This window comes from Centroberyx affinis, unplaced genomic scaffold (assembly GCF_046629955.1).
Source record: "Centroberyx affinis isolate AG114_WGS23_722 - 3 ecotype Tasmania unplaced genomic scaffold, CSIRO-AGI_Caff_v1 ptg004113l_1, whole genome shotgun sequence".
NCBI classification, from domain to species: Eukaryota; Metazoa; Chordata; class Actinopteri; order Beryciformes; family Berycidae; genus Centroberyx; species Centroberyx affinis.
Window position 1 is genome coordinate 13,404 of NW_027281889.1, and position 12,441 is coordinate 25,844.

Sequence of the window (12,441 nt, forward strand, 5' to 3'; positions counted from 1 at the left end):
ACATGTGTGTGTGTATTGCATGGCAGGAGATGTTGAATGTAAAGAACTGAACAAAATCAAAAGATGATGGGGTGAATTGAGTGATTCATTCCAAAAGTGGCAATGCTTGGTGGTAAATATGGGTTTAAACTAGCAAAATACAAAATGGTGGTATAATGTGGCCAACAGAAAGGGGATTTAAAAAATGCAGAAAATGATTTTAGATGTTTATAGAAATGCCAGTGTTGGAAGTCAGCAGGTACGCTGTATGATACACTGTACATACAACTGCAGCCCTTCTCAATCAGAGAAATAGCCCATAATACCTCCCTCTGTGAAATTGAGGAAGATATTATATGGGAAACAATTAGGAAACAATAATATTGAGGGCTAGATGTGAGATGTAAAAGCAGAAAATGCACCCAATGTCATGGAAAGCCATTTAAATTGATGTGACATTTTCAAATTTGAAAACCAAATTTGAAAATTTGAAATCCACAAATCGTCTTCTCTGATCAATGAGCCTGGAAATGATCCACGATGTAATAAATACTACGATTTTTTTTTTTTTTTTTTAATTCAAGCACTGGCAAATCCAACATCTGGATGATTTGTGAGTGTGACGGTCTTACATCTATTTGCCCTCGCTTTTACCCATATGCTTCCAAAAAAAAAGGAGCCAATCTAAAGCAATGTGTTTTTTTTTGTTTTTGTTTTGTTTTTTTTTTAAAGAAAAAGAAAAGGCAAACAGACGTAAGCGAGAGCGCGTGGTGAGAAAAGGCGGACGTGGCCAGCGAATGCCAACAGTCGATACTTACACGAGACTTGACACAAGCAAAAACAAACAGAGCGCAAAAAGAAAAGAAAAAAAAGACAAAAAAGACACAAGAGAAATTACACACAGAGACATGCACAGTTCGCCCTACCATGCACCACTGTGTTCTCTCTCTACAAAAACACACACACACACACATAACCACATTGTGTCTTTCCTCCTCGAGACAAACAAACACACACACACACACACACACACACGAGTGCAGTCTATTGACCGGTATTTGTCACTTGCTATATGTATAGCTGGGAGCGAGTGAGAGGCTTGGAGTTGGCGGCGCTCGGGCTTTTCTAGCTGGGAGTGTTAGGCCAGCTAGTGTTCACTCGGCTTTGTCAATCCCCTGTCAACTTGTAGCTCTGAGACATATCCTCCCCGACGCACGGAGAGACAGGCGCCCGCCCAACCCGCCTCCCGATGCCGAGCCACCAGAAAATGGCCGCTACCCCCACCCCTCCTCCACCCAACCCACCCACCCCCCCCAAACTCCTGACAAAAGCCTGCTTGGCCTCTCCATCATTTCCTCTGACAGCCGAGGAGGGAAGACAGCTTGGTCCGCGTCTTCTCTTTCTCGGCCGCGCGCGCACAATATGGGGTCCCATGGAAAATATCGGCCGGAGTGGATGGGGGGGGGGGGTCCAGATTTGGGCTTCGGTGGGTGTTTTTTTTTGCAGCTCTAATGGAGAGCAGAGGTCGAGCGAAGAGCGCCAGGAAAATGTATTTGGAAGCCGAAGCCTAAAATAGTTATCACCCAGACCAACTGATAATTTATCATATCGGCCAAATAATAAGATAATAAAATAATAAGATCTTGTCAGTCTCTACGTTTGATCATTTATCATGGTGGCCAAATAATAAGATCTAGTCAGTTCCAGCATCTAATAATTTATCTTTTGAATAAATAATAATATCTTGTCAGTTACATTACATTACATCATTTAGCAGACGCTTTTGTCTGAAGCGACTTAGAATAAGTGCATTTTGTCAACAGTGGTGAAACCAACTGTATATCACAGTCTTCATCAGCTAAGCCTTTTAATATGAATAAGTAGCATTTTGTAGAATCAGAGTGTTTTTTTGGTAACACTTTACAATAAGGGTATATTAATTAAGGGTTAGTTAATGCTTAATAAGCATTAACTAACCCTTAATTAACAGTTAACTAATGTGTCTGGTAATCATTTACTAATGGTGTTCATGTTAACTAAGGTATTAATTTATACATTATTTAATAGTCATCTTTATACTAACTATTAAATAATGTATAAATTAATACCTTAGTTAACATGAACACCATTAGTAAATTACACATTAGTTAACTGTTAATTAAGGGTTAGTTAATGCTTATTAAGCATTAACTAACCCTTAACTTAGTGTACCCTTATTGTAAAGTGTTACCATTGTGTTTTTTCTATATAAGCTGGACTTTGCCATAGCTTAGGGTTTAGTGTGCTGGCATCATATAGCTCCTCTTTAGATAAGCCACATAGCACACTAAGGCTTGCAGCTGTCAAAGTCACTGTGACCGCCAGTTATTTTCAACCAAATTCCCCCTCATGCCAGGCAAAGTAGCAACCTAAAGCCTTCAGTGATGCCGCTGCTCATCCTCTGCTGAGAGAAGATCTACAGGCAAACAGCAAACTAAGGACAGAGCATTATAATCATTATACTCATAGCATTATGTATAATATGCTATAATGCACACAATGCAACGCAGGTAAACGTCTGAGTATAATGTCATAACAGTGCATGTATTTGCAATGCACTTCAGGTCACCCACACACACTAGGCTTGAGTCTAGCACTAACATGAAGCTTGTGTTATACTCACAATAACTCACACTACTATGCGGTTCCCCTACAGTTCCATTGCTTGCAGAACATACACCTATGATGATGGTGGTGGTTTTGCAGGTTTAGCCTATGCTGATCTCTAATGGTATTTCCATGATATTCGGGCTTATTTTTGCTAGTACTCTACTATTTTTTTTATTGTACTATATGTATACTGCATTTAATGTGATGATGTTTTCTTACGTGTGCTTTATACTTAGACGTGATACTCTTGATACTAAATTGTTGTGGTCTTTCTATTGAACCTATTGTTCACTTTTTCCCTTTCCTGTGATTGGTCAGGTTACACTGATTTCCTGCACCTGTGCACCAGTGCTTTTAGCTCCAGTCAAACTTGTGTCCTGGTAGATCAATACGAGTGCGCGGCTACTTTCACTATTTTCATACTCACAATACCATACATGCTTATTCAACATGGCCGCCTTGTCTCTGTGCTTACCTGGACGAGCACGAAAAATCGCTTCTTCCATCTTTTCCACACATTTTTGCCAATAGCCCACAGGTACCTGCGTGATAAGAAACATGGATTCAGGCAAACATTGAGCATTTTTTTTTTTTTTTTGCCTTTCTACACTGCCATGAGTGATATGACTGAAGTGTGATAGAGGGTCAGGCAGTGTAGAGCAAGGTATCTCCTGACCTCTGCTGTTGGAATGAGGTTACTGCAGCCTTTCAGATTCACATTCAGATTCAGAAAAAGCTTTACCGGCAGGAATCAAGTAGTAAAATAAGGTACAAGATGAATATAGGGATTATAGGAAATCTATGAATTACAAATTAAAATAATTATAAACAAAATATACGTATACCTATTTATATATATATGCACTGCCCATCAAAAGTTTGGGGACACCACATTTTCCTTTATTTTTACTATTTTACACATTTTAGAGTAATAGTAAAGACATCAAAACTATGAAATAACACAAATGGAATTATGCAGTGACCAAAGAAGTGTTAAACAAATCCAAACTAGCTTATATTTTAGATTCTTTAAAGAAGCCGCCCTTTGCCTTGATGGAAAGGCAAAGACTTTGGAAAGAAATTCATACATAGGATCAACTTCACTATTTATATTTGTCTAAGAAACACATTTCAAGCATTTAAACAGAAGCCTTTAGGTCAAAAAGGCTTTAAGAGAATGAAAAACACAGAACATTCAATCAGGTGTTCCCTAAGCATTCCTAATTATAGAAATGCTATCATAAATATTCATATGCAGTGCATCCTTGACAATTTCACAAATTATCATCCCTGAGGTTATAACACAATTAAACATATCTGTCATTGTTTTCTCCTCCTCCCCAGGAACCACTGGGACTTTGAGTTTGGGAGGGAATAGAAATTAGGAAATTAGGAAAACATTTTGGGAAGGGGGTATATATATATATATGGGTATATTTTCATATTTTGGGCATTCTAATAGAAAGTGCAATTCTGTTTCTACTTCTTGTAGTTCACAGTAGTCTGTGTCATCTAGAACAGCGGTTCTCAACGTGGGGTCCGGGGACCACCAGGGGTCCTTGAGGGGGTTCCAGGGGGTCCCCAGCAAAATGATGAATCGTTAAACTTCATTATTTAATCTACAAGAAGTTAACACAATCAAGAATGACTATTATAGTCATAGTTTCTCTGTTATCTCTCTACCTACAATACAGATAGTCATGGAATTCTGGACAAAATCATATCTGACAATAAAAATATTCTCAGATTTGGGTACGAGGGACAAATTCTCATCAAATGGGGGTCTGTGGCCCTAATGTGGACTAAATTAGGGGTCCTTGAAATGAAAAAGGTTGACAACCACTGGTCTAGAAGAGGGTTTCTCAGATGTTTTGATGGTTCTGAATCTCAAATCCACAGTAGTTAGACCCGACAGACCTCCATTTGATCAGATTTTGTCCCATGGACCTCCATATGAGAAGGTTTTAGTTAGTCGGTTTACTATTGAATTGTAGAACTGTCTACACTGTAAGTGGGGAAACAATAGTGGTGAGTGTGAGACTGTCATTCTTTTACACTCTACTCTGGGATCATTTCTAGTGAATTCAATTATAGTGACAGTAAACTAAGCTTGGGAATCACAGATCTTGCAGTCAAAACAGAGAAAACAATGAACAAACTAATAAGAGCAATATGACAATATGCTGTACCAAAACATGAAATGTATGCAGAGGTATGAAATGCATATTCAAAAAAGAAGACCCCTCGTTCAGATACACTAAGTCAGTGATTCTCAACCTTCTTCATATCAAGGACCCTTTGGTGTATACAAACCAATACAGTGTAGGAAAAGATAAGAATAGGAAAAGAAAAACATTTTTAAAGGAAATAAAAAGACAGTTCAAAGGAAATTAAAACTCAAGTAAAATCAGGAATTTAAGTGTATCCTTCTTTCTTTAGTGTGTGTCAGTTTGCAGAGTGGAAAAGCAACTTGTTCAGATCTTTGTGTTCAGTTCCTGTCTTTATGTTGGGAACTGCATATGATGCACCTAGATGAGGCTTTATAGGATTTTTTTTTTTTTTGTTTGAGTGATATTTAGTGTAACTGCTGAAGCCTAATGTATGTGATACAGGCGCCTATGTGTGAGTCTAACATGTCGCTTAATGGAGTGTGCAATGAAATGGAACTTTCTTTATGGTCCAAGACAAATTTCTCTACGGAGACTGATAAATCCAATCTGGAATCTTGAATCTTTATCAGGAAGTCAAGGACATGTGAAACTCACACATAGTACCCCAACTGTTACACTTTCAAGCCCCTGTCCACTCCTTGCCTTTGCACTAGGGCTGCAACTAACGATTATTTTCATTGTCGATTAGTCTGTCGATTATTTTCTCGATTAATCGATTAGATGTTCGGTCTATAAAATGTCAGAAAATGGTGAAAAATGTGGATCAGTGTTTCCCAAAGCCCAAGATGACGTCCTCAAATGTCTTGTTTTGTCCACAACCCAAAGATATTCAGTTTACTGTCATAGAGGAGGAAAGAAACCAGAAAATATTCACATTTAAGAAGCTGGAATCAGAGAATTTGGACTTATTTTTCTTAAAAAATTACTCAAACCGATTAATCGATTATCAAAATAGTTGGCGATTAATTTAATAGTTGACAACTAATCGAGTAATCGTTGCAGCTCTAGTTTGCACTGAAAATCTATCTTTCTTCTCTCCTCTGCTCTCCTTGAATTATTGATTACTTGCTTTATGAATCAGTTTATACTAAATTCTTCAACAGAGCAGGAGAGGGTGAGGGTCCCCCGGTTCGATCCGCCTCCCCTGCTCCCGGGCTCTGGCTGATGGGTGACCCCGCTCCGCCCTGCCTCGGTCCGCCTCGGTCCGCCTCGGTCTGCCTTTGCCCCTGGTCCTGCTTCCCCACTCCCCCACCACCCCCCCCCCCCCCCGTCTGTCGCTCTGAATAACCCGGCGCCAACGGGGGGGGCCGACAGATAAGGGCCCCTGCCAGCTCGTTAGGCGCAGGGGCCAGTACCGGCGACGCGGCATACGGAGCCAGCGCGGGGGCATCTTCAAGGGCGACCCAGCAGCCTCCCTCCAAGGGGCCGCCCACCCCACCCCCCCACCCCCCCAACAGAAAGCATATGGAGGGGAGCAAGGAAGGAAGAAGCAGCTCCTCACAGCTACAGACAGAAAGCAGTGTGTGTGTGTGTGTGTGTGTGTGTGTGTGTGTGTGTGTGTGTGTGTGTGTGTGTGTATGAAACATTGCCGGTCAACCGAGCATGTTGCATTTGTTTATTTATTTTGTATCACTGACAATTAGACTAATGGGGATCATTATGTGTTGTGTGATCCTGGATGGAGGGGTAGGCGGGGGGTGGGGTGGGGGGGTGGGGGTGGGCTGGTTCAGTCACAGTTAGTTAGTGGAGTCGATGTTCATATCAACGGTTGACGTTCTGGATGAGAGCGGGGGTTTATCAATCATGGAAAAAAAACAGAGAGACTCGCTTTTTATATATATCGGCAGAATCTGTTTTGTCAGTCCAGTCCGGTCTCCCAGCTTTTTTCACCTATTTACAATTATTGGTTTGCCCCAAAGCTCTGGAACACACTACCTATAGATATCAGGGAAGCCAGCTCGCTAAATATTTTTACAAGAAAGCTAAAAACTTATCTCTTCACTTTAGCCTTTAACTAGCTGTGACTTTCCTGCAGTGGTGGAATGTAACTAAGTGCATTTACTCAAGTACTGTACTTAAGTACAATTTAGAGGTACTTTACTTGAGTATTTCCATTTCATGCTACTTTATACTTCTACTCCACTACATTTCAGAGGGAAATATTGTACTTTCTACTCCACTACATTTATTTGACAGCTTTAGTTACTAGTTACTTTGCAGATTTAGATTATTACAAATATTAATACGAATTATAAATCAACATATATTATGATATATTTTTACAGGTTAAGCTACCCAGCAGTATATAAAGTAAAGTTACAATTAGCTCTACCTTTACCAGCTGCAACATTAAAGTGATGAACACATTAATGCATCAATAATTATAGTCCAATAACATGATATATATGATTCTGAAATGGGCCATTCTGCATAATGACTACTTTTACTTTTGCTACTTTAAGTATATTTTGATTTTAATACTTTTGTACTTTGACTTAAGTAAGATTTTGAATGCAGGACTTTTACTTGTAACAAAGTATTTTTACACTGTGGTATTGCTACTTTTACTTAAGTCAAAGATCTGAATACTTCTTCCACCACTGCTTTCCTGATCCAGGCCTGAAACTCTTTTTTGCATTTTGCTTCGCACTTATGCACTGCTGCACTTCTTTTAAAATGTTGTATTTTACTTGATTTTATGCATTCTGTGTTCTCTATTTTTTTAATTTATTTTTATTATTATTATTCAGTGGGTTTTATTTTCCATCTTATGTTATGCATTCCTCATTTTTATCTTATTTTTACTATTATTATCAAATGGGTTTTATTCTCCATCTTATTTTACATTAATTATGGCATTCTATCCCTGTTTTTATGCTCATTCTATGTCTATTTTCATGTGAAGATGCATTCTATGTATTCTACTCTCATCTTTATCTTATTTTCACTATTATGAAGTTTTATGTGAAGCACTTGGTGCATGTCATTTCTTTGTTGTAAAGCACTTTGAAGCTGCATTTCTTGTATGAAAGGTGCTATACAAATAAAGTTTATCATTATTATATAATTATTATCATTATTATTATTATCATTATTGGTAAACAGATAATTTTCTTTGTCCCATCGGCAAGTTTCCTCTGACCGGATTTCAGCGTTACACTTTTCTGAAAGGTTTAATAAACATAAAGAAAGAGATTTACTTAAAAACAATTCAGCAGCATGACTTTTTTTTTAGATATATATATATATATATATATAGTCAGAATCTGCTTTGTCGGCGTTCCTTTATGTGCTAGAAGTGATTTCCAGACTCTTCCTCCATACAATGGCAGTGAATGGAAAGAGAAAAAAAAACACAATTCTCCAGTTTCCTCGACCGGAGCAACAGATCACAGAGAATCACTGATTTTGGGGTTTTATCATGGAGGAAGAGACACCACCCAAGGTACCACCTCCAGAGGGATTCCCCTTCGGCGGACAGACAGAGGTGTTGTCACTTACCCACAATGCTTCATGTTCTGTGGTTTGTCCATGCGGATGGCCAGTTTGATCCTGAGGTCGCTGTCTGGGCAGCCTTTGGACACCGTCATCTTGTGCAGCTCAGACTGCTTGGGACTGTTGGGGGTCGGGTGTAACACCACCTGGGAGCAGCCACACAAACATATGGAAGCAGATGCAGAATTGCACTATAGGGCTGAAGGATTTAGAAAAAATATCTAATTGCGATTATTTTGACTGATATTGCAATTGCGATATGATTTGCGATATTAGAGGGAATGATCATTTTTTACATCATTATTCTCATTTTCATTGAAAAACGTATTAAAATGATTATGGTGTGATTTTTGCGGGGATCTGTACCAAACAAAGATGTTTTCTTAAGTCTGTAGAATATGATGTGTAGGCCAGGACATCTCTGCAGCACCACAATATTTACTTTAAAATGATATTTTGACACATTTCACCTTTAGTAAATATTGCGCATCCAGCGATTTGAAAATTGCAGTAGGCCATATTGCGATTTCGATAAAATTTTGATTAATTGTTCAGCCCTAAATTGCACAAACGCTGTATTGATACATAAATGATATTGTTATTAGTATATGTATAAGTTATATACAGTACTGTGCAAAAATCTTAGGCACCATAGATTTTTTATATAAATTTCTTAGAAGTCTTAGATGTTTATTTGTTTTCTGCATTAGTGTGTCAGTAGACTGCTGTTTATTGTAAATTGTTGATATTCAGAAACGTATTACTTTATTAGTTTTGAAAGCATCTTTGCTTTATGGATTTCTTTGACATATGCATATAAGACTTTTGCACAGTGCTGTACATACTGCATGTTCTAAGTATGTGTTCATCTAACATCGATGTGAAATAGAATTTACGGTTCGACCAACATGTTTTTCTGAAGGCTGGAACTTTTTTTTTTTTTTTTGTTGGGGGGAGATATTGGATTTTTGGACTTGAATAGCTGATACTAAAAATATGATTGTGCCAAAATAAAAATAAAAATGTAATTCTAATAGCATATTCATGCATACTTGCAGGTCAAATTGTTATCAAAAATTGCTTTAGAATCAGTTCACTGAAAGGTCTTCCCATAGACAACCAGTGTAGTATTGATCAACTCGACAATAAATATGTAATCAATCAAACTGCATCATATCCATCAGATCAGAGGTGGACCACACTGACTCAATGTGATGAGATCAATACGAACTTTAATTTCAATTTCAGATTGTTTTTCAATCTGAAGTTAGGCTTCCAACTCCCAAAAGACTTAAAATACCAAATGTGAGTAATGCCTACTAATTAAAAAGTGTGATACATGGCAGCATGAATAATGATTATGATTACTGCTCTTTGAAATCTGATCAATCATTATGAATAAAATGCATTAATCCTTTTGCATGAGCATGCAAGGGTGGAAGTTTGTAGAAGCTTTTGTGTCTGAATGTTTTAAGTATTTTTTTGAAGTCAGTCATTTTACTTTCACTCAACAGAGAAGAGAAGAGTAATCTGGCTTTACTGACTATGCACTTCATTATCCATTATATACAGTATATTTTAATTAAAAATGAATTAATTCCCCATCCATTTTGCATTGCATGGGAAAACTCATATGAAATAATATTCAGTTTTGTAAATAATAACTTTTACTCTATTCTTCTATTTACTATTCTTACTTAAGTAGATTTTTACAATTATTGCAGATTATTAATTTAAGAAGTAGTAAATTACTTAATTTACGACTTCTTAAAGTAATAATCTGCATATAAATAAATGTGTGTTTTGCTACTCCATCACTGACTGATATAACACAATAGTAATTCCACCTTTATCCAGTTCATCAAAGTTTTTACATTGTCTGTTCTAAACAGCCGGAGTCTGGTAGCTATTTCCTGGGAGAAAACGTCTGCCGCACAGGAAGTGATGCGTTTTACATTTCCAATTTGTTTGGAATACATAGAAGAAGAACTGGGTAGATAGCATGAGCAGTGATAGCCACCATGGCTGAACAGACAAAGAAGAGAGAAAGTCAAACTTAGTATTTCTTACCCGTCCCAACTCCTTGTCTTCCAAAGCCAACACTCCAGTGCTCTCGGTGAACAGCTTCACCTTGACGGCAGGTAACGGCTGGGTGGTGGTGAAGTCACCCTGGGTACCCCAACTACACACACACACACACACACACACACACAACACACACACAGAAACACACCCGAACAGACAAGAACAACCATACAGCCAAGAAAGAGAGCAATGTCTTAGGTAAGTCATGGTGGTTGTCTACGTGTGTGTGTGTGTGTGTGTGTGTGTGTGTGTGTGTGTGTGTGTGTGTGTGTGTGTGTGTGTGTGTGTGTCTGTGCGAGCCAAGGTCTTTCCGATCTTGAAATTTCTAGTCAAGGAGTTAGAATTATCGTGTGTCCTTGTTTATGTGCTTGAGTGTGTCAAGGTGTGATTTGCCATTTAGGATTTCCCTCTTTCTGATCATGAAAGTTCATCCCTAGTGTAGAGACACATTTTATCCTCTTTTCTTACTTTTTATGAAGACAGCAGAAAAAGGCAAAAGTCGCGCACTTTCAAATGATTGTGCTGGTAGGAATTCATTTGTTCCCATAAGCAAAATGAGATGGTCCAGATGACTGATAAAACTTCCATTTAGAAGTAAAATGAAAGTTTTTATTTTATGTTAAAAATCAGATTAAAGATTTCTGGTAGCGATTTCTGGTAACGATTTTGAAAAATATCTAATTGTGATTATTTTGACTGATATTGCAATTGCGATATGATTTGCGATATTAGAGAGAATGATCATTTTTACATCATTATTCTCATTTTCATTGAAAAACGTATTAAAATGATTATGGTGTGATTTTTGCGGGGATCTGTACCAAACAAAGATGTTTTCTTAAGTGTGTAGAATATGATGTGTAGGCCAGGACATCTCTGCAGCACCACAATATTTCATTTAAAATGCTATTTTGACACACATTTCGCCTTTAACAAATATTGCGCCTCCTGCGATTTGAAAATTGCAGTAGGCCATATTGCGATTTCGATAAAATTTCGATTAATTGTTCAGCCCTAATTTCTGGGTAATGAAGTCCTTCAAACTTTTTTCCACATTTCAAACACATAACACTTGCTGTCACTGGGGGCCGCCAAAGTGTGAAGTTGCCTTGTGCAGCTTTAATGGTGAACACTGTTTCCTTGTTTCCTCATCTAGAGAACATTGATGCACCTTCCATCTGTATTTGGGAATCTAATGGAGGAAGAAAATGGGCCCAAAAGTCTACATCATACTTCCTGGCTCTACTTGTGGCTATGTGGCAGTGCCGCTGACTCTGTCTGGACCGTCTGGTGAAAAGCACACCTATGATTCCTCATCAGTGAGTTCTACATTTATGGCAGCCTGCTCCACACCATGCCCCTACTCAAGATCATCTTGATGAATGGGAGCCAATCGTAAGAGCCGATTCTCAACTGATGCTGTTCCTCCAGGACTTGGAGAAGGAGGAAGAACAATGTCCTGCTATCATCAAGTGGGACCGTCCTGCATCAACCTGAATGGTGTGGGGGAACAAAAGCCACTGTGCTCTCTGCTGGACCTGACAATGGGTGCGTTCCAATACCCATACTTCCATACTATTTAGTATGCCAGAAAAAGATTTAGCATGTCCCAATTCATGCATGTCAATGCAGTATGCCAGAAAATACCCGGATGCCCTACTACATCCGGTCGAATTTTGCAGTATGCAGGCCAGCATGCTTTTTTGGCTATTCTGACCCACAATCCTCTGCGCAGCGGAAGACACGTCACTTCGACTGAGAAAAAAACAAAACAAACAAACTGCAACCGTATTACTGCGACGGATATATAAGCAAGAGGGTCAAAGTTCAAGACGCAATGTGATGACAAAATAGTATGTCCCAATTGTCTGCCTACTACATGCACAGTACATACTTTCTAAGGGCAGATGTAGTACGTAGTGTAGTAAAAAGAAAAAGTATGCGATTTGGAATGCAGGGAATATCTCCACCTCAGAGGAACTACAAATCCCAGAATGGACTACAAGCAAGAATGTTCTGCTGTAGAGCTGCTAGTCACAAGGTAATTCCGACATCATCAAGG

At 38.5% G+C, this 12,441-nt stretch overlaps 1 protein-coding gene across 1 annotated transcript in view; it reads right to left on the bottom strand.

The window, feature by feature from the left end:
* Positions 1-12,441, bottom strand: part of LOC139663742 (calcium-dependent secretion activator 1-like) — a gene marked incomplete at its 3' end in the record, with an annotated part of 57,213 nt that overhangs the window by 9,398 nt on the left and 35,374 nt on the right. Inside the window, exons 5-8 of the mRNA XM_071542465.1 lie at positions 10,365-10,476; positions 8,301-8,440; positions 3,104-3,170; positions 798-803 (exon numbers count right to left, since the gene is read on the bottom strand). Of these exons, the coding sequence (XP_071398566.1) occupies positions 798-803; positions 3,104-3,170; positions 8,301-8,440; positions 10,365-10,476 (325 nt within the window). The remainder of the gene's footprint in view (positions 1-797; positions 804-3,103; positions 3,171-8,300; positions 8,441-10,364; positions 10,477-12,441) is intronic.